At 42.7% G+C, this 22,100-nt stretch overlaps 1 protein-coding gene across 1 annotated transcript; it reads right to left on the bottom strand.

Moving 5' to 3' along the window:
* Nucleotides 1-327: 327 nt before the first annotated feature.
* On the bottom strand, nucleotides 328-20,844 carry DCUN1D1 (defective in cullin neddylation 1 domain containing 1). The gene is made up of 7 exons (XM_074593259.1): nucleotides 20,706-20,844; nucleotides 11,708-11,924; nucleotides 10,268-10,436; nucleotides 9,534-9,664; nucleotides 4,926-5,008; nucleotides 4,574-4,670; nucleotides 328-3,045 (listed from the first exon to the last, which is right to left on the bottom strand). The coding sequence occupies exons 1-7, from the start codon at nucleotides 20,706-20,708 to the stop codon at nucleotides 2,966-2,968; spliced, it is 780 nt and encodes a 259-aa protein (XP_074449360.1). The 5' UTR covers nucleotides 20,709-20,844; the 3' UTR covers nucleotides 328-2,965.
* Nucleotides 20,845-22,100: the final 1,256 nt, after the last annotated feature.

The following is a 22,100-nucleotide window of genomic DNA, read 5'->3' as shown; positions in this document are numbered from 1 at the left end:
CTTTCTTAAATAAGGATTTCTCAGGGCGGATTTCATCGTCCAACAGTTCTGAGGTCAGCCCCGAGTGACTCGGGAAGAGGTCGATCACCAGAAGGCGGCAGCTGTGCCGTAAACGCCACGCCGCGCGTGGCCTCTCCTCGCATGCCGGTGTCGGTGCCGCACAGCGCCTACACCCCCCTCCCCCCGGAACACTTACCAGGAACCTCTATTTTATGCAGAAGGCACCAGCATTCCATACTTTCTTTATTTTTTTCCTGCTTAAAAGCACATTCTAGAAATAGTCTACAACCCGGAGGCGGAGCGGAGGCAGGAGCAGAGGGAGCCGCGGCAATTTCACTGGAGCTTTATTGCCTCTGGTGGGAATGAGAGGGATTGTAAGAAGTTACATTTGAACTTACAGAGATATGTAAATGACAGTTTTTTACTAAATATAATCTCAAGATGAAGTGTTTTATATCAGGGCACTTCTAATTTTGTACATATTTAATGTATAAAAACAGGTTACAAACTTGATGTTCGCCGCCTTTTTTTTCCTTGACGTTTGGCAAAATTAAACCAATCCATTTAAGGGGAGATCATCAAATTGAAGACGTAAGCACTTACGAATTAAAGCAATCCAAGTAAGCAACTGTCTGCATTCTTTTTAAAAAAAAAAAAAAAAAAAAAAAAAAAGAAAAACCACACAAATATATAAAGGAAAAAACACATGGCCACATCCGAGCACGTTTCAATACAAAATATTCCCTGTAACCAGGCATTTTGTCCCTAGAACAACACCCTGTTAAATCAGTGTTTCTTTCAACTTCAGTCACTCATTTTGAAAAACTTTTTAAGATGCCATCATAGCACAAATAACCCTTTTCTGCAACAAAATTACTCAAAAGTTTTATGTATTTCTTTATAATTACACAGTAATTATAAGCGTGTAGTACCAAACTGATGACAACACTATTTTGTCGACGAGATCTCGCACTCGAAAGGAATCGCCCTCGAAAGGCGCGGGGGCGGCCGCTGCCCGAGGCTGAGCCTGGCCGGGGTGACGCGGGCGAGTCCTGGCCCGACCCCGCACCCTGGCAGCGAGCCCGGACCCCCCCAGACACCAGCACCCGCCCCCGCCAGGTCACATCCCCCTTTATATTTACACGAAATTGAGAGAGGAAATACTGAAAGCAGCAAAACACACTTCTCTGCCTGGACAACTGCAGGAGCCGGAGGAGGGCTGAAGGAACGCACGACTGGGGTTTCTTACGAGAGCGCCGGCAGCAGAGGAGCCGGCCTCACGCTCAACTTCTGAGAATACAAATAAAACGTTTTAGCAGTTTAACAGTCAATTTTTTCCTAAAATACTTTTTAGCATCTGCATAAAAGTGTTCTGCTGTTTAGTGCAAGCGCCAATTACTCACTTCAAAAATAATTCTGGCCTTATCATGGGACTATTTAGAGCACGGACTTAATCTCTGTCCTTACTTGTAACTACTGTCTCTGCTGCCGGCGCTGCTGCTTTCCGGCTTGTTTTACAGCGGAGAATTTATCAAATCTCTCCACAAGTAACAAAGTGAGGAGTAAAAGACCATGTTTAGCACAAAAGCAGCTCAAGAGCTCTTGCGATATTAAAAATAAAGAATAATTGTGTCTGATAAAACCTGTTTTGCACAAAACAAACAATTCAGTTAAATGCAGTACGACAATAAGTAGTAGTGATGGATCAACAAAATAATTTAAGCAAATAAAGCCAGTGTAGTATTTTATATCTGATCTGTGCTTGTTTGGGAAAGCTTTACTCTTAATTTCTGTATTTGGCAACCACAGTGATATGTCAATTTAAGGAAAACTCCACAAAATAAGTAAAATCGGGTGTCACCCATAACGGCAGTACCTATGTGTTATAAAGGTTTACCTTACTTCTCAGGATAATGGTTTCAAAACCTAGATTCACATCAAACTCGCCAGCTTCTTGTACAACAGGGCCATTTGTTTCGTCAGACCTCAACCATAAAAATTCCACGTCTCAATTTAAAATACTGTATCGTGTAGCAAACATTTAAGACACCAATTCAGTATATTCAAGTTTCAGGTTTCCACAGAAATGAAACACCTCTCTTTGACAGCCAGAGAAGCATTTCAAAACCATAACGAAATCCGATTTCTTAGACAGTAGCCTGGGGAGCGTTGGGTTCTCTCCTGACGCACGCAGCTCATCGCCACGACGCTCACCGAAGGCCGAGGAGAACACCGACGACGGTGCTGTCGGCGCGCAGGAGTCGTGTCGTGCTTCAGCCGTCCCCGCAGGCAGCTGACGCACGCTCACACCACTCCGACCGGCACCCGGACACCCCAGCATCAACCACCTCGCGCTCTCTTGGTTATTTCTGTAACTGTTTTTACCAGATACTCAAACTCACTTATACGATACCTGTACTTTTCCAGGAAAAAAAAAGAAAAAAAAAAAATCGGACCCAGTACACTTAAATATATCACTCTTACAGGAAGTGCTATCAACACAGTCTTTGCAACTAGCCCCAAGTGTATATTTAAGGATTCTTTTAAAAATTGTTTTGATGTTGATCTGTATAATTCAGATGTCTGATGATGACCCAGCATTGTGCTTTATGTGAAACCAGAAACCTCAAAATAATTATAAAGCTTCTAGGACTTATGGGAGATGAAACTAGGGTGGTCCACCAAAAAAAAAAAAAAAAAGTTAAAAAAAAAAATCCATGATGAAATCCACAATGTTGGAACTTTAACTGGCAAGAGTGGTCCAGACTAGCAGAAAAGCCCAAACCACCAGTAGAAGAATGAAACATGATATGGTCCAAGATGTATCCTTAGAGGTTTGTCTCAACCCTCAGCCATATCGTGAGGATTGATCTTCAGTTCAGTCCAGCCAGCAGAAATTGACTGTGCAATTTTCCATTTCAGGTATTTGTACAGACTATGTACACTCTAGAAGCGTCCTTTAGTGCTACACTGTCGTACTTTTTGTCCCAGCAATTTGAGGGCGTGCAAATTCCACAAAGTCATCAATAAGAACTGGCCATGCCCCTAAAAGAAAAAAAACAAACAAACAAACAAAAAAAAGAGACCAGAATATAAGAACCCAGTTCATCAAGGCGTTCTTTTTAAAGCTGCAGAGCTAAACAAGTCATTTACTTTCTCGTCTTAACTAAGCATAGTTTCAAGAAAAAAACCTGTCATTTTCTTGCTTCAAATTTAAAAGCTGGTTTGTACTTCCTTTAAGCCCAGTTAACAGACATCCCTTTCATGGGTCATACTTCCTTCATCTTCCTGACCAAAGACAGAAGAAGAAAAAAAGAAAAAAAAAAAAAAGTTGACAAAACTTCTAGCTTAAAACTGTCCTGGTTTTGGCAGCAGAACGTGATCTCCAGGATGCAACAGCTGCTTTAGAAGTGCTGAACGCTGGATGAAGCAGTCTTACAGCAGCACATCGGAGCACGCTGCAGCACCTGCTGCTCACAAGTGGATGCTGCGTGAATGCAACGCTCATCTGTAGCAGAATCGGCATCCGGAGCCATAGCTGAAGAGAGCAACACGCGCTCCGATAGCCAGCGGCACCGTGTAACGACCCAGAAGGCTGTTGTTACACTATACGTACCCTTCCATATTCCTTATCAAGAGGCAGTTAAAACACATATCAATATTTTATGTATTATGGGCAGCCATATCCAAAGAGGTCCCCAGTCACATGTACAATGGCCATGTGAAGATTAGAACTAATTGTGGGCTGTTTTTTTCCCTCCCCCTTAACATGTCTTTACTCCAAATCATGAAAACATGTTTTCTGCCTTTACTCTTTCTGAACTACATTGATTTATTGTGGGCAGCAGCCCATTTGGCTCAACGATAAGGGAATGAGAACCGTCTACAATTATTAAATGAAGTTGTAGAAGTTTGCTCCCCTCTGCTCTGGAAGTATCACAAGTTTACAGTTTCCTCCTCACTGAACTGATCTGCCGCCAACGACTGAAGGTAATTAGCTGTTCTTGGCTACAGATGGACTGGAAGAGGAAAGATCAATACAAAAATTTACAATAAACACATTTGGTAGGATATAACTTATGTTTAGCAATCCCTGTGTGCTTCCAGCTTCACTTTAATATTACTACGTGTCCGATGCTCACGTAAACTGAAGCAACCAAACTTAAAAAATATTCTGAGCTAAGAAATGCAATAACCAGAGGATCCTACGAAGAAAGGCACAGGCCATGAATCAGCTACTTAGCCGAAGATGCCAAGAACTGCGCTGACAGAGAACCTGTGCTTAGTAAATGGACAAGTATCGGGGTTTGTCTCTAAGAAAGAATTAGTATTTGAGTTTACACAGAAGAAAAAAAGAAAATGGGTTTAAGAAAAGTTCCAGCACGTCTTTTTTAAACCTGCAGTAACAAACGGATGACAACAACATGCATTGACGAAGCTCTAAGTGAGCTCTGGATCACCAGTGACCTTCCAATTGTGCTGTTATTAGACAGCCGTGCCAAAGCAGATATTCAGTAATAAGCGTAGCATGAAACACAGTTAGAAGTTAATGAGAGAAAATGGAAATGTTTACCTTCTTCATCATAGTTAGACATATCATCTGCTATCATTGTACTAAAGTCTAGAAGAAGGTTCCAGGTATCCTTAGGAATCGATCTTTTATGATGTTCCTGTTTGGAGGGGTGGAAAATTTATGTTTAAAAAAAATAAGTTAACCCCCCCCACACTTACACATATTCTGTTTTACTGTGTTGGACACATCCACGTCCCCAAAACCTATTTCTCTGGTACACACTATGAAGTGCAATATCTGGGACCTGGGATCTATCAAAATAGTCTATTTCATCTACTCAATAATTTAAACATATTTATCTTACAAGTTTCAAAAATACTGCAGTCTAGTTTATGTAAAGATTTAAACTTACCAACAAAAATTTGTTCCACAAGTCTAGAAATTTAAATCTTCCATTAAGTACTAAATTCCAGTAGGCAATGGCCATTTCTAAATCTGTAATATTAAAATATATTACTTTTAGAGATATACATTTCAAATCATCTCCAGAGGTATCCAACCCAAAGATGAACCATATATTGATAAAGGCGAAAAGATTACTCTAATGCAAACATACCTGTGGATCCTTTACAAAGAGGCAGCCATAAATAAAGTGTTACACAGATATTTTACAGATTTTGAGACAACAACTTGAATATAGAACTACTGAAAATTGCCTGTATCAGTACCTAAAATATCCAAAACACACAAGGGTATTTCATATGCCTGCTGCTATATAACAATACAATCATTAAAATTCAGTGAAATATTTTGTCTTAGAAATGCCATTGACTTGAACATTTTGTAGTACTTTGTAGTAAGATCTCTTTAACCTTTTCAATATATAAAATACAATTTACCTAAAACTAGCTTTTATTATTTCATTTTTAGAGCAACTTTGTTACAGGCCCTGGCTTTCTGACACGGCTTTTGTCAATGGCTCGTTTCTGCAAACAGCTTTCCTTATGGAAAAAGGCTTTCAGTACCGTACAAGCAGATGGTTGACAGTTGGTTTGTTGGTTGTTGGGGCTTTTGGGGGGAGTTTTTTTGTTGTTGTTTTTTTTCCTGTTAAGTTCTTGCTTGTTTTGAGTCTGTTTCTCAGGACGGAGACCCCCGACCTGACGTGGTTTGGGAAGAAGAACCCCCCACCGCCCGCAGGCACCGGGGCACTGCTGTCTGCCCTGGGCTGGCAGAGCGCAGCGAGAGACCGCTCAGTCCCGCACGGAAGGGAAAAACCAGCTCTCACCTCCCTGGTATTTGCCAAGGGCTAAACCGACAGGCACGCACTGATCACTAGTGTGTACAGTAACCTGTTCGCTGATAAAAGGTACGTGTCCCGAGTTCTAAATCTCTCCCTGGTGTGATCTCCATCACCAGGAGTGAACAAGGACCTCTGTACGTATAACAAAACGCTGACAACTGTGACCGTACTGAATTCAGCATCCGTCACCGAGCACACGCAGTCACCCCAACAGGCTACCTAGTTAAGTGACCTCTTTTTTAACAAAAGCTCTTGTTTATTTTGCAGTCCAGCAAATCTTCCATAAACAACCCTCTTGTGAGAGCAGAGGCACCTGATCCGCTGCACCTCAAGAAAAAAAGAAAAAGAAAAAGCCTGACACAACCCAAGAAAACCACTCCCTTCCCCCAGACCCCAAGCTAGTTAGAAAAGCAGGAGGTGGATCTTAGAGGTGAAATCAACAGCAACGGAAACAAAAGCATGAACTCTGCATTGCTGGAGGGAAAATAGATGGTGATGGGGGCAAGTTTATGAATTGTTTGGTATCTTTGATATTAACAGTTCTTCTCAAACAGCACATTCACATTACAATCCTTCCTGACTAAACTAAAGAACAAAATTTGCGTAGGACCTTCCAGCAGCTGCAAGGGGGTGTGATTTCAGACAAAAGCGTAAGTTTGAGTTTGCAGAAGCAGAGACTACTTAAACAGAAGTCACTAAACAGAAATCACTACTCCTCAGAAAATAAAAGCTGCCATTTACACACCCAGCTTAAAGAGTGCAAAGGCCACCTATCGCTCTTTAACCGAAGATTCAGGTACAAAAATACGCACTTCAGCTTTCAACTAAAACTACTGTCTTTCTGAAAATGAAAAGATACAAAGTTCAGATTCAGCTCGTCACTTCATCAAGGAAACAGATTAGAAAACTAAGTTTGATTTGCTTGTGATGCATCAATAGCAGGCATACCAAAAAAAGCAAGGTCATCAGATGGCTGCATTATTTATAGTGGTTTATAACAAACGCTATAAACAAACTGTGCATTTTTACAGTGTTGAGGTTATTCTTGTGGGTAAGCAAAGGCCCTTATAAAACAGATCTCAGGATGCTGCAACCTCAGACTCAAGATGCGAGTCCAAACAAGTAAAGCACGGCAACATAATGCACCACAACAAACTACATACTTTAGAAGAAACGTTATGAAATAAAAAAATTTAAATGCAAAAGGTATAATTTTAGGCTTTCATGAGAAAGTGAAAGAATGCCCAGGGAAGTCCCCATGGATCAAATACGAAAGTCTCAAAATCTATGCTCCATTTTGAGTTTTATCCAGAGAGATGCAAGAGAAGCAAACAATATTCGTGATGAACGTAAGCTAAAAGGTATTTCTCAAATGACATGCAAATATCACAAGAGCTTTTAAGACATCCACAGTACCTACACGATTAGGTAGGTACTTTTAAGACATCCACGATTACCTACACGTAATCCCTAGTAAGGGATTACGCAGAGAAAATGCGTTTCCAGAACTGTGCCTGAACGACTCACAACGTTTGGAAGATTAGAGACCAATCTACATTAAAATCAATTTGCAAGTTCCTACAAGCAGTTATTCAGACACTCCAAAATTAATTGCCTAACTAGGAGCACTTATTTTTCAGCACTGTACTTCAACCAACATTCTTTTGCCTCAGGGTTTCCAGAATTATTCTGCCCTATCGTAAATTCATGCCTACAACTCTGTATTTATTGGCACCAAAAGGGTTCGTAAGCATCCAGATTTTAAGCTTAGTTCTACATCACTTCCAGACCCAGACAAATAAGTAAGTAAATAACAACAACAAAAAAAAAATCTTAGACTACGTACGTGCTATAGGAATCTGAGAAAACTATACTTGTCTTTGTCACTGTTAGAGCTTAACAAGCATAAAGAAGCTTCAAGATGAATGAGAAATAAAGCAAGAGACTTAGTTTTCCTAGTAAATAATTTTTACCAAACTCTGTTCCACCTGGGATCCTCATTTTCATATAGGACTGAGAGGAAAAAAAAAAACCAAACCAACAAAACCACCAGAGAAAGAATGCAAGTCTTCCTTATACCTTAGAAATATGGAGACGAAAATAAAAAAAATAAGAGGCAAGTACTACATCAAATCGTTCTGGTATTCTGAAGCTTTGAGAAAAGGGAACTAAAAATCACCATGTAATTCTATTATTGTGATTTGTCATTTCACTTTTACCACCTTACAGGGATTTTGCAAAATACTCCTTATTGTGTAAAGCTGTTTAAAGATTAAAAACAACATACAAATGTTACAAAGGTAACGTAAAAAAAAAACACAAACAAAACCCTGCAACTGTTCACACTGCAGAACTGATTCCACATTGACACCCTCACTTCTGTCCTCGCACAGTTCAATTACTGTCCCCATTTTCCTTGTTGTAGCAGCCTGAAAAAACATCATGTGACTTTCTACAAGAAATAAGAATCAGCCCACTCATTTACTTGCAGGATTCAGATGTGACTAGGTGCACGCACAAGTATTGTTTAACAGTTCAGCAGTGCTCTTCTAGCTTCTTCAAAGACAATGAAACTCACAACCCAATTGAAAACAAAAAGCAGGATACAGAAATGTTAAAGAATTACAGAGAGTCAAGACTAAGACACAGAGCTCTTGCTTATTTACCTATTTTCCAATATTCGTTTTAAGCCCTAAGTTGGTCAACATATAGAAGAGAACAAAACCAACATGGAGTGCTCATCTTTCCCCAGGGCAGGAACGCAAAGCTGCTCCATGGTGGTCAGTTTAAAGCATTTTCATTTCTGAGAAAAATAAATCCACAAGCTGCCAAGGAAGAACCTACTGGCCTTTCAGTATTTTATTTCTTCTCAAAGTAGAACAGTTAACTGAAGAAGTTAACAGTTACAGAGCCATTAAATACTAAACACATTAAATATCTCGACTAGACTGTATACAAATGTATGTGCATTCTGGTGGGTCAACGTTACTGCCTGAAAGAAACTTCTGTTCCCTCATTTTTGCCATTTAGAATAGACAGCTCTACAGTTGGTTCATTTAGTTCCATCCGAACTGTGGTGTTTTGTCATGGGTTTGGTGTTGGTTTTTGTTTTCCAAAAAAAATATTTTTAATAAGCGATTCTTCCACCTGTTACACTAATCAAAAGCACAATCAGCAGAAAAGCTCTGAAATAATGGGAAAAAAAAATGCAGTGAGCTCAGGAGGAAAAACAAAAAGCTGCAGGTAGGCACCAGTTACCAACAGTACAACGGCAACAGGCACCAAGCCCCCGATACAGAAATCTATTTGTACTGCTCCAATTCTATTTTGCCAGGACATTTGTAAGCATTTTTAGTGTTACAAGAGACTGCACAAGTGTACTTACATGGAAATCAGCTGAAATTTATCCTAAAAGTGAAAATTCAATTAATCTGTTCAGTGTTGCAAATTCTAAGTGGTATAATTATGCTTTTAACATAAGCCCATAATCCAGTGTGCTTATTGGGAATTGCACACACTCTTAGTGAAAGAATAAACCCCCTCTCATAAAATTTTGTAGTCTGCACCTATCGACACCTATCTTTCATAACAGAGAGGTGTATTTTATCCCAAGGGTGGCTATCTTTCAGACTCATTGGATCACCGTAATATTTTCACTTACTGCTTTAATCAGTCATTTCCTATATTTAGGAACAAATGTTTATAATTAAGAATACATACCTAAACCTTTCTGTCCCGGATTCTTTGCGAAGTTGAAAGTAAACTGATAAAAATCCTTAAATCTTCCTGGCTCTTTTAATTCTTGTTCCATTTTAGGAATCTGGGCCTTCAGTTTTTCTATGCTGTCACATCTGCATTTTAAAAAGCATGTTTATTTGTGTACTATTCATTTTGCCATAAAATATGAGTTATAATTTAAACAAAAATCTGTAATTTTTTTGTGGAATACAATACAATTATCAAAACAAAATTCAGAAAGCCTTTAATTAGTCTGCATCAATAACAACGAAGAAATGAAACTGTTGTATTTCTTCACATTGCCATTTGTACATACAAGCTGACACATTAGATTCTATAACCCAAAAGATTTTTAGAAAAATGCGATAAAGACTGCTACGTTCTCCAAAGGCAGAGAAAACCCAGGTACGCGAGACTGCAGGGCAACACCTTGCCTCACCTACTTGAGCAGCTCTACGGCAACTAAGTGAAATGCTCACACAAGCAAGGCAAGTGGCACCGAAAGCTGCCTCCCGTTCTTGGTCACTAAGCATCTGGCACGTAGGCAGCAGACGCATTTTTACAGAGCAGACAAGTGATGCTGGAGTACGGAAAGTCTCTGAAGTCTGAAAGGACAACGGGATTGTGAATTCCCCAAAATAGGGCTGTTTCACCCTGCGTTCCAGTTTCTGCCACTGGGTTACACTGTCCGTGTCTAACACTCATTGCACACTTACCCTAGCTCAGTCATTCCATCCATGAATTCCAGCTTTGAAAATTCACACTGTGTTGCAGCTCGGAATTTCCATGCAATAATGAGGACAGTAATGCTGGCTGGGTCAAGAGCTAGATCATCACAAAACTGCTGTATACCATCTATACCAATTTTATTTTCGTCTTGAGGATCTTTGGGATATAAAAGCAAGTATCAAGAAAAACAGATTTTTGAAAAACTTATTCAACATGAGATAAGCAAACATTTTTAAGAAACCATTCTGGGAATCAGCCCTTATAAGTGAATATTTAAAAAATAAAATTAAATTAGCATTTTCAATGCTTAAGCTTTAACAGTTGAGGAAGTTGCTACAATAAAGCCTCCCATACAATGAAGCTTATGTTATTTTCACTGAGAGGCAAAAGCACCACAAACATTTGTTTTCTGCCTAACAATAGCATAGCATTCTGACTCATTCCATACAGAATGGTGGTCCTTTCCCACCAGCACGCTTAATTACTGGCATCTTTGGTAAGACTGCCGATCTGGGTACCATTATAAACGCCCCTGCAGCGTCCACTGGCAAGCTGTGCTGATACAATAATCAAATCTGCCCAGGAACTACTAAGCCGACATTAGTTTTATGCATTTTCTGGCACCACCAGCATGCATGAGATTGGACACGGTAACCTCCACGAGGAAAGTTACGTTGCCCCATTACCGATTCCAAGTCAGTCAGGCACAGTCCTCTTTCCAGGAAGGAATCAACATCTGGTCTGGAAGCAAGATGCTCACATTTCAAGTGCACTAACAAAGCTCTACTAATGCAAGCCAACAAAGACTTCAGGAAAATGGTATTTGGATTATGCAGGCATATGAAAACTGACAGGAAATGTAGCACTCGTTTTCAGATTTTTTTTAAAGTGCTAAAACACAGAATTTGTTCTACTGTACTGAATCCACTTTACTCTTTGTGGTAGGATACCATCAGTTGAACACTGGCTTTATAACAGATGAACAGACTTTGTTTTCTTTTCTGCTCTGCTTGTAACTATCTGATAATAAGCGAAAGGTGAATAAAAATTAAGGTAGAATCCATACTTGGTACGAAACCTTTCACTTTGTCAGGAGTGAGTCCTGAGTGGTTTCCCCAGAAGAATCACCTAAAATCCATGTTAACCATTACAGTTACTCACTGTACACACAATTCCACTGTGTACAGTGACCCTAATCTTGGATAAATGCACATATATTTAGGGCACATAAAGCGACCACGTGTAATCCTTGTGAAGCAGAAGCCTACGTATATTCCCCTTCTAACTTGTATTATTCGTAAAAGAAAAACAAAGCTGAAGGAGTCAGTTAAGATGTCCAAGCACAAGAGCACAGCTGCAATGGTACACTGTAATTAAGAATACATACAGACAACTAGGAAGTAAGCCTTAAGACTCAGCGTACTCACCTTTGTATCTGTTATATAGCTGTTCTAACTTCTTTCTGTCCAATGATCCTTTAACGCTCTCTCGTATATAAAGTTCAGGATTTTGGAAAAAGTTGTCTGTTGCAACGTCTAACTTCCAGTCATTTTGAGACAGACAACTCACTGCTGTCTTTTCACTAGATTGTGTGAAGACCATAAACTGACGCACTTTATCCTTCTGTGATGATTTCAACTTGTTCTAGTAAAAAGAGACAAAACTGGAAATGTTTTACTGGACAAAATAAAAAAGAAAATAATATCATCAGTACTGTTAATATTTTTAAATCAGTACCTTTTATAATCTTCCCCAGCAATTCAACTTTCTCCAACTGCTGGGGCAGTTAGACACTCAAACCAACACTCTCTTTCTTTCCTTTTTTTTTTTTTGTTGTTCTCATTTAAACTTACCTTCATTCTAGTTACTTTACATTGTAACAAAACTGAGGTAAATCATTGCAAAAATCAGGCTGGCAAAGCAGTCACAGACACACAAAAAAAAGGATATTCTTATTGCACATTTGGAGAGAGTGCTGAAGCAAATTCATATACAGCTGTAAGATGGGACACCTTTCTATTTAAACCAATTTTTGCTTTTTAAAAAGAAAAAAACATTCTCCGCTTAATAGAGGAATGCTACGCCAACCAAAAAAGGGCAATTGCGATGGCTAAATAAAGCCCATGGCTATCAAGATACTGGGCAGAGGCAGTGCCTGAGCAGAGGCGGCAGAGCGGGTGTGGAACAGCTCGCCATCCCTGGGCAGGAGCCGTGTCCCTTACTGCCGCGGACAGAGCCGACGGGAAGGCCAGCGCAGGACCAGGGCGAGACCAGGCTGCCAGAACAGCATCTCCTCATCTGCCTCTTGATGGCAGCAAGCAACTAGGCTGGGTTACCCATTTCAGGGAGCTACACACAAAAAGTACCTCTTAAGATTTTTACATATATATATATATATTTTTTTTTTAAGAGATTTTCCACTTTCAGGGTTTTCCACTCCACCTACATCATTTGCAAAACATTCCTGTGAGGAGGCAATGTCTCCATTTCACAGGTGCAGCAACTGAAGCTAAAAAAAAAACCCCCAAAGGTAAGTAATTTTGCCAGAGGCGGGAGGTGGGGGGGGTGAGCAGCCAAGGTGAGAGCTCGGAATTCCAGGCCTCCTGCCCAGACCAAGAGACATCCCTCGCTGCTCCCACACGACCACAACACGGAACGCAGAACTTGCTGCCAGTGATTTATCAGCAGAGAGCGACTGCCAAGGGTATTTTTGACGAGGAGAAGCACACCCAGTATTTCAAGGATATTAGTTACACAGAACTAACTGCTGATCAGGAGACAGCAACCATACGGCTCTTGCACTAAATCCAAATTCAGTTTTAAAGTTCACTCAGTATATTCAGAGCAAAAAGACTCCTGACCTTACAAACTGGTAAATAAGAGTTCTGACTTTTAAGTCAGAATTGAATTTTTTACATGGCACCAATATTTCATTTGTAGTTTACCTTGCATTCTAACCAGAACTTGTGTACTCTGCTCATTATTGTAATTTCCCAGTGCATGGCCCCTTCTCAGGGATTATAGGGGAAAAAGGCCAAAAAAATCTCTAGACATTATAAACTATCCCCAGCCAAAGAACAAATGGTTTAGTGGCAGTATGAGCTCAAGCTCTTCATTCCAAACGCTAATTAGTGTCCAATCACATTATCATTAGAAAAAAGAACTAAAGCTTCAGAACACAAATTCATCTGCCTTAATGTCAAAATCAGGATTCTGTTGCTTGATGACAGTGAACGTGAACACTATTATTCTTAAGAGTAGTTAAGTTACCAGCCTCAGAGTTATACCTTTGAAAAAATAAAACATCACCACATTTGGCTTAAACTGATATCCACATAATATACTAAACAGACCAACACCCTTTAGTTTTAAGATCCCTTTAAAAAAAAAAAAACAACAAAACAACAATTAAAAAATCCCCCCCCACCAAAACAGCCCTATATCTACAACACTTGGCTGAAGCTAAAATTTTAGCACACGCTGCAGACTTAAACACAGTGATATTAGTCAGGCTATACTACTTTTAAAGTTACAATGTATTACTGCTTTATTTCAGTTTCTTGAATATGATCCTCACATTGGACCCTTTGCTACAAACGTGTTTCTGAAACTCAGATCTTCAGAAGCGGTTCCAGGTAAAGGCCAAGCCATCAGAGTAGCTCCTGCGAAAACCCACTGCCGACCATTTGTTTCCCAGCAAACCTCCAGCACCTCACAACACTGAGCTCAAACTTTCACAGAAATCATTTCTGCTGACAAAGCCATGTGAAATGACTTCCAGAAATGACTAATGAATTTTTGACCGCAGTTTTAAAAAAATATATTGTAAATTCAGACTGTGAGGGCGGTGAGCCCCCGGCCCAGCTTGCCCAGAGAAGCTGTGGCTGCCCCATCCCTGGAGGGGTTCAAGGCCAGGTTGGACGGGGCTTGGAGCAGCCTGGGCTGGTGGGAGGTGTCCCTGCCCAGGGCAGGGGGTGGCACTGGGTGGGCTTTAAGGTCCCTTCCAACCCAAACCATTCTGTGATTCGATAAGCCATTGAATGAAATCCCAAATGAAGATGAAACAATCCCAAGGCTAATTTTCTGTATTGATTTTTTTTTTTAACAAAGCTGGTGCCTTTAATCATTAGTTTGTTTGTTTGTTTTTTAACTTGAACACACAAGAATGCGTAGACCTTTTAATAGTGAGTATTCTGTAAAACCTCAAGATGCTTTGTTCTGCCCTGCAATGGTAAACTCTAAAAGCAAGACATACAACAAAGAGTCAAGGAACAGGTTTACAAGGGCTTCACCACGGATGCCCAACACCACCAAAGGAAGCGGGGTTTGTGTGTTGTCACATAAAAGGAGAACGCAATTTATTAGATAAAAAAATTGCAGCTTAAATAACTTCTATGGTAAAATTTAAATTCTGTATACGCGCATGAGTCTTCCTGTGCTTGGGGCTCCCCAAGTGACAGTAACCTTTTTATAAAGAACACCAAATTGGCCAAGAGTCAAGCAGCTAATGACACTAATCAGTATAACATTTGGTAATATATTAAGATGCAATAAATAACACTGTTCACCCATAATCTTTTTCTGGATAACTATGTTTTTACTGGTCAAATAGGAGTTTATTTTTAGCGAAGAAGTGGCAAATCCCTTTCTTTATATTTGATTAATGCTTCTGCAGAAGCTTTCCAGCGGGGCCGAGACACTCCACATCCTCAGTGACTGGACAACTCTTTGAAGGCCTGCTACAGGACAGCAAGAGATGAAATTACTGCTGAGTTTTTATTATCCTATTATAGCTCTTCTTTCATCGCATTAAAAACCCACACTTCAAGCAGGAACAGGTTCCAAACCCTCTGCACTTTTAAGGGCTATTTCTAGAAGCCGAGCTCTAACAGTCTATTATTGTTTTAAGTGTGCAATACAGAAGCCAGAGCACCCTATAACCTTTAATCCTGCAGTCATCAGGCAACAAATACCTTACACTGCAATTGTGTGTGCCATAATGCAATGCAATCCATTTAAAATATCTCAACTTGAATACTAGTTAAAAAGGAAGACAGAAGTTTATTTAGCAGGTATCAGTCTTGCTAAAATACACAAGTGAAAACCAATGGAAAGCAAATGCAACAAATTTTCTAGTAAGTCTTACCCCTTGGGTTAAAGGGAAAAGGAAAAATTCAGATCTGCAAGCCTTTGATCAAGTCTGTGTGGCATCCAAGCTACCTTTCATAATCAGGACGTCATGAGACCCAAGGTGAACTTACTTTTAAAACACAGAATAACTTCTCCAAATGGAAAACTACATTACGTAGATTCATAAGACTACAATAATTACATCATTCTAATGAATGTCTGATGCTGTCTGATGATTTTAAAATGAAAATTTGCCCCTCCCCACGAAGTACCAAATTTGATAATTCTAATTCAATACCCCATCCTTGATCAGATACTTCAGTGTGAGATTAAAAATAAATACTTGAGCTTTTTTTTCCCCCCAAATATTTTTTTTCTGGCCTCAGACTGAAACTCCCCCCGTCTAGGGGAGTAAGCTTTCCCAGTCTAGGGGGAAAAAAACTATGCCAGAACTGATCTGCAGCTCTGACTACATGGTTGTTTTTCCTTATCTTCTACACACAACTTTTAGTCACCTCAGATTCAAAGATCATCTCTGCATGCTAGTCATCAACATTTTCTGGCTAGCTAATAGCCGTACGAGGGCTCCACTCTCCGGATAATGTCCATGGGAAACAATAACAACCTTCATCCCATACTACCTGGACCCGAGCGCTGAGGATTCCGACCAAAACCCTCCTCTTGGACTTTGCTCACAGGTTGTTGGCGGCTGACAGCTAGAAAAGCAGTGCACCATAAGCATCCCTGCCCAAAACTCCTTCTGCCCCCCAAAGGCGGCATTCACACAGTTACTCCTTAACGGGTAATTGCTTTTCACCTTTCCCTTCCCAGCCACTGTTATAGATGATCTGATTCCTAGCAGTTTCACTGCGAGCTAAAGGAATTTGAACGATGCGACATCTGTGCTTTTGTTTCAGTCAGGACTCAAGGAAAAGCCTGCTAGGTTCTCATGCACATGACAGGTAAAAGCCTTTTCCAAAATAGCATCAACCTCCACAAAGTCTAGGTTTTTATGTGAACTGCATTTAAACTCTTGGTAGAGATCTGGCTGCAGGAAGCATCCTTGCGCTTTCAAAGGACCCCTGTCCCAGCAGTTCAAACACAGAATAACTTCAGCCCACACACAGAGGAAGGGGCTTGCGTGTGTGATAACCTTACACATCACAACGGCCAGATTTGCTGTGTCTTTATGCGACACTAATGGTCAAGAGAATATTGCTGCCTCACAGAGTCCGCATCGCTCCACGCTGGGCTGTATCCATTAAAGGAACATACAAGACACCTGCAAATAATCTGGTTTATTGCTTGTATTCAACAAATACACAGCTAAAGCTTAAAAGGCAAAATTGTGAGTATTTTTCTTTGATAAGAAAACAAAAGTTAATCAGAAGTCTATGAATACACTGAATTACATTTTAATCCACCAACTGTGATGGCATACATGTGTACTACCAAAAACCCCACAAAATCCAAGTTAAAGACAAAAAACAGTTAAAGTAAATAGCCATAGTTTCTGTATAATGTAAACAATCATGCCCTTCCACTAACTACGTTTTCTTTTCTACAGCAGTTTTTTGAAGGGGACACAAAGTAAGACTGTAAGGACATGTTTAAGCTTCTGGTTCAAACTGATGCGAAATACATTTGTCTGCAGTGGAACAGAACAAAATTTAAAAATTTACAAGGCCTGCTCAGAATAAAATCCAAGGAAAAATCACAAGCAACTTAAAATCAAAGTTGCTCTTTACACCCTCTAATGTTCTTTTAGTGGATAAAACCATTTTAGTAGTTGCATATGGGCAGAAGTCTTTCGTAGAAGAGCAATATATAGCTACCCAGAAGAATACAGTAGTTGGAATAGTGTTTTAAGGTAATTCATGTTAATCTAAGGGGTGAAGGAAACACCAAAAATCAGGGCTTTTTCAATTAAGGGAGTACAAAATAAAGCTGTCAGTTGTTCAGCATTCTTAACTCTGGTCCAGGGCAGAAGATCTACTCAGTCATTAGAAGATGCGTTCATACCATGTATTTGCATTGGCACCATAAAACATGAGTAAAGTATCAAGAGCTACATAATAAATTTCACACCTTGTTCTCAGAGTAGTTCATATTCCTGAATAATTTTTTCATGGCTCTAGTTAAAAGTGATTTTACAGTATAAGTTCAAAGGGTTCTCTGGTGAGCTGGGAGAGGAAACAAGATCGTGCACCATCTTGTCTAGCACTCCCGACTACTCCGTCCTAAGCACAATGCCAAAAATCTACAAGTTTTACTACGGGAGAACCAAACCCAAAAACATTTCACATCAACAAAGTGCTACAGACGTGAATACGCACCACACAAAACAGCCTTGCAGAATAGCTTGCTGAGTTAAACACTACATAACAATGTCATGAAGTACAGTAACATTACAAGAGACGGTGTCAGACATGAAATTCTTGTAATACTAACTTTTTACAACTTCCTGTCACCTGAGGTTTGCAGTAAGAAATTATGTATTCATCAGCATAGAAATATTCTTCAGAGACCATAAACTGGACAACATAATAGATAATGTAAATAGAGAGAAGGTTAGCATTTGGCTCTGGATAAAGGTATGGATACTCACACACTTGCCTTGATTATCGCACATAGTCCTAAATTCCCGAAATCATTCAGAACAGTACAGGCAGCAGCTCTCCTCCTCAGAGAAGATGGCTTAGAGTACAATGGACCTGCCTGCTGCCCTGTCACGATTCACCCGCACGTTGCTTGTCCTCATGAGGACATGAAGCAGTAACATACAAACAGGTAAGGTGAAGGAGACCATTTCTACAGACGCTGCTCAGCTCAAATGAAAACGTGGGTGAGAGAGGCAGATTGCTATCTGCAATCCAGGGAGCATTGCCAGGGTGGTGTACCCGAGCACTGGACAGAAAACACTTTTCGAGTTACCTAAATGCCAGAGTGAGCCTGGCGGGCTGCTGTAATGGTGTCCCTTCCAGATATCGGACAAAGACAGCTCGAAGCCAGGAAACCTTTGTCCTGAAAGCACTGGCTGTACGAACACTGGTGAGACTAAGCCAGAGCCAGGAGTGCTCTAACTGGCGGTGCTGCACAGGCGAGGAGGAGCCAGGCCCCAGCTGCAGGAGCCTCCACAGCAGCATCTGCTGTGCTGGTCAAGCAACCCGGCCCCAGGAACCTGCCGCAGCCACTGGAAGGACTGGCCAAAGCAGTAGGGCATACGGGCAGAAAAATGGGACTTTGGATCTCATACTTCTACACGGACATCTTCCGATCTCTGTGAAGAAGCCTCCCTAGTCTTTCCCCTAACTAACTAGAGGATTTTGACATACCACAAGTACAGGTAGAGAATCCTATACCTGGGCACGAGAAACAATTCGTACCTGTATTTACAACTCGTAAAAGCTGCAGCCTGTCATTTAGTCCCACTTCAGTGCCTATGTCATCCTTTCACCCGGGCGCTGGAGTCAACACGCACAACCTGGAAAACAGCTGTCTGCATAGTGCCTAACAACTGTGCTCGGGGCCATGACTCCAGGATTCGGATACTCCCTCCAATCTGATAAAATACCAATCTATCAGTATACAGTATTGTTTCACAGAATATATCTGCTAGTTCTTCAGTTAAGTATTTCCAAGAAGACTAAGCAGATAGGATTCTGCTGTTTCTCACAAAAAGCTATTCTCAGAATAACGTACCTCACTATTTCTGTAATATTGCCACTTTCTACCATATTGTTCAATTTACATTTCTAACCACATAGCTAGCCAATAACATATGTACATACAAGACATCAACTGTGCATTTTGCATGCCTACGCTGGATATACTGTGAGACAGCTCTAGGTGATTTATGGAAAAAAATCTTCATAAAAAGTTGTATCGCATTACTGTGTAAGTGCAATTCGAGACAGTCCCAGAACTGCACAATTACAATAAGCCACCTCTACAGTCTGAACTTTACCCAGACTTTAGTTTTAAGCTCCCATAAAAAACTCCAGTGAAGAACTACATCAAACTATTCAATTAAAAATTATACTAGTAACATAGTGGTAAGTTTATTAGAGGTCTACATACTGCACCATTTAATTCAAATCCTGTCTAACCAAATTTTTATGCCAACATAACTCTACCAGTTAAAGGTAACATTTTTATTTTTTTAATATGCTTTTAACACTGCTTGCCAGATAACATTAACTGCAGGTATAAGGTATCTTTACACCAATAGGTGTACACCAGTAGATCCGAGACTCCCTCCTACAGCCTTCCGAAGACAATACAGCTGCTATAGAAAAGCACTACTTTAAACTGTGCAGGCGTAGCTAAAGCTGTATAACTTTTGTGTACAGTGAAGCATTGCTATAAACAAGTTCCCTCAAGTGCATAAGACACTGTGCAAGAGACCAATAAGGACCCCCCTAATTTAAAACTAAGGAATGTCTTTTTCTTTTGTTCAGGCAAACAAAAGTAGCAAATTTTGTTCCCACCACTGCAGTTTATCTCTAGAAGAGGGGAGAAAGTCGATTTGAGAGTTCACAGGAAATCCTCAGCCATAAGGCAAAAAATATTATGGAGAAAATACCAGATACATAGGTCTTCCTTTACAACACTTATACAAATAGGAGCCTTACCAAAACCACAAAGCAATTACCTATAAATTCCCCAACATAATCCCAGTTCAAGACGGATCAACATACCCAAATTTCCCAGTGAACTGACAGCGCCTAATGGGCCCTTAGCCGCCAGAAATTCTGCAAAAAAACTCCGAAGAGCCCTGGTTTCTGGCAGCCCCCGCGCTCTCTCCGCTCACCTCCCCGCGCAGGCACCGACCCAGCTCCCGCAGAACGCTCCCACTGCCCCCGTCCCGTACAAAGGCGCCTGAGCCCCCACACAAAGTGCGGGCGAGCTCCTCCTCGCCGGGAGGAGGCCTGACAGAGCCCCGCCGGCCCAAGGCCTCCGCGGGATCCCGTCGCCCCCCACCTAGGCCCCGGCGCTCGCCCCTGCCCAGGGGCAGCCTTCGGCCCCGCGGCCCCGGCCCGCCCCGCCGCCCTTCCCGGGCCCCCGCCGCCCTCCCCGCCCTGCCTGGACGGTGGACCGAGGTGCCCACGGCCCCAGGGCATCGTGCCCCGGCTGCGGGGCCCCGGGACCGGCCCCTTGGCCGCCCCCCCCCGAGCCGCTCCCGGACACCCCAGCCCGCCACGACTAGGCCCCGGCTGCCCCTGCGGCGCCGCCGCGGCTGGCCGGCCCCGAGGCGCCGAGCCGGGCCGAGAGGCGGCCCGGGAGGACGCTCACCATGTTGAGGGCTGTGCAGGCCTCTTCCCTCCCGGCTCAGGCAGAGACTGAGGGCGGCGGCGGCAACGGCTTCCTCCGGCGGCGGCGGCGGATCCCGGCTCCTCACGGGCCCTTCCGCCGCCTCCCGCTCATGCGCAGTGCGGCGCATCCCCCGCGTCCGGCACCAGCCATGGCGCAGCGGGCGGGAGCCCTCAGCGGGGGGCGGCTCAGCAGCCTCCCCTGCCCGCGGGGCCCCGGCCCCGGCCGGGTTTCTACGGGGGCAGCCGGCGCCCGCAGCGCGGCGGTCGGTCGTCGCACGCAGCTGAGGTGGGGGGTGCCGCACCGGGGGGGCCTCGGCCTAGCCTGGCAAGGGAAAGGGAAGGGGCAGCCCCCGCGCTCTCCTCGGTGTTATTGCGGGGTTGGGGCGAGGAGAGGCCGCGGGGCGGGAGGGGGCTGCGAGGGTGGCGGCCGCTTCGGCGGGGTCCCGCCGCTATCTGAGGGGCCCGGGCCCGCCCGGCTCCCTCACGCTCCCCCGACGGGACCCGCCGTCACCCCGCGTCTGGGGTCGCGGAAGCTCCTTATATTCTTATTTATTAAATACCCCAAATTAAAACGCTTGGCGAGGGCCCGGTGTGAGCGCGTTGCCGCCACGCCGGGCTCGCAGAGGCGCTGGCGGTGTTTGCCCGGGGCCCGCGGGGGCACGGCCGGCGGCCGGGCGGGGGAGAGCGGGCAGGCCCCTCGGGCAGGGGAGATGCCCCTCAAAACAGAGGAGACGGGGGAAGCCCACGGGCTTTTCGGGCTGGTTGTGCCAAGGAGGCAGAAGACGCTTGCTGAGCAGCCACGGAGAGCCGGGGAAGGCGAAGTCTGCGGGCAGCAGCTTTACGGGCGTTTTCTTACCCGGCCCCCCCCACGCTTGGAAGAGTCTCCTGCCGGAGGCTGCGGGCCCCCTTGGGGAGCCGCCGCTTCCAAGTGGCTGCGGACAGATTTACTGTCCTCGGCTTACATACTTCTCTGCAGTAGCCTGGATGCACTAGCAAAAGAGGCCGTAAGGGTTAAATCACAGTTTGTACCCGTATCCCAGACCGTTGTTTTTTCCCAGGAAAGCATACTCAGGCTTTTGGCAGCGAGAAGGTTGGAGGAAGCAGAATATTTGCTGATAAAACTCATAGTGGTGACAAATCGCTAGTTGTGAAGGACAAAGGTTTTTGATCCACTTCTTGTTCTCCCGTCTCCTGCTGGGCTGGGAGCTATTAAAGTAAGCTGCTGTACTTATGTTACATGACTGGTATGATTGCAGACAGCACAAGAAATTAAGACTTGAGAAAGCTGTTCCTCATGATGGATGCCCAAAGGTTATATGTGTGTTTTAATAGAAAAGGGTTGGAATCGCTTCTCACTTCACTGAAAATCAGAGCT

The sequence above is a fragment of the Larus michahellis genome, chromosome 6, assembly GCF_964199755.1.
Source record: "Larus michahellis chromosome 6, bLarMic1.1, whole genome shotgun sequence".
Taxonomy (NCBI): domain Eukaryota; kingdom Metazoa; phylum Chordata; class Aves; order Charadriiformes; family Laridae; genus Larus; species Larus michahellis.
Note: the sequence above shows the minus strand (reverse complement) of the source record. Positions and strands in the feature narration are given on the sequence as shown.

Bases quoted from the DNA above. Each gene is read 5' to 3' on its own strand.
- DCUN1D1 (XM_074593259.1), bottom strand. The intron at 9,665-10,267 runs GTAAGTGTGCAA...TTTAAAATGCAG, and splicing joins GATGGAATGACTGAGCTAGG to ATGTGACAGCATAGAAAAAC. The intron at 3,046-4,573 runs GTAAACATTTCC...TTTTTCTTTTAG, and splicing joins GTCTAACTATGATGAAGAAG to GGGCATGGCCAGTTCTTATT.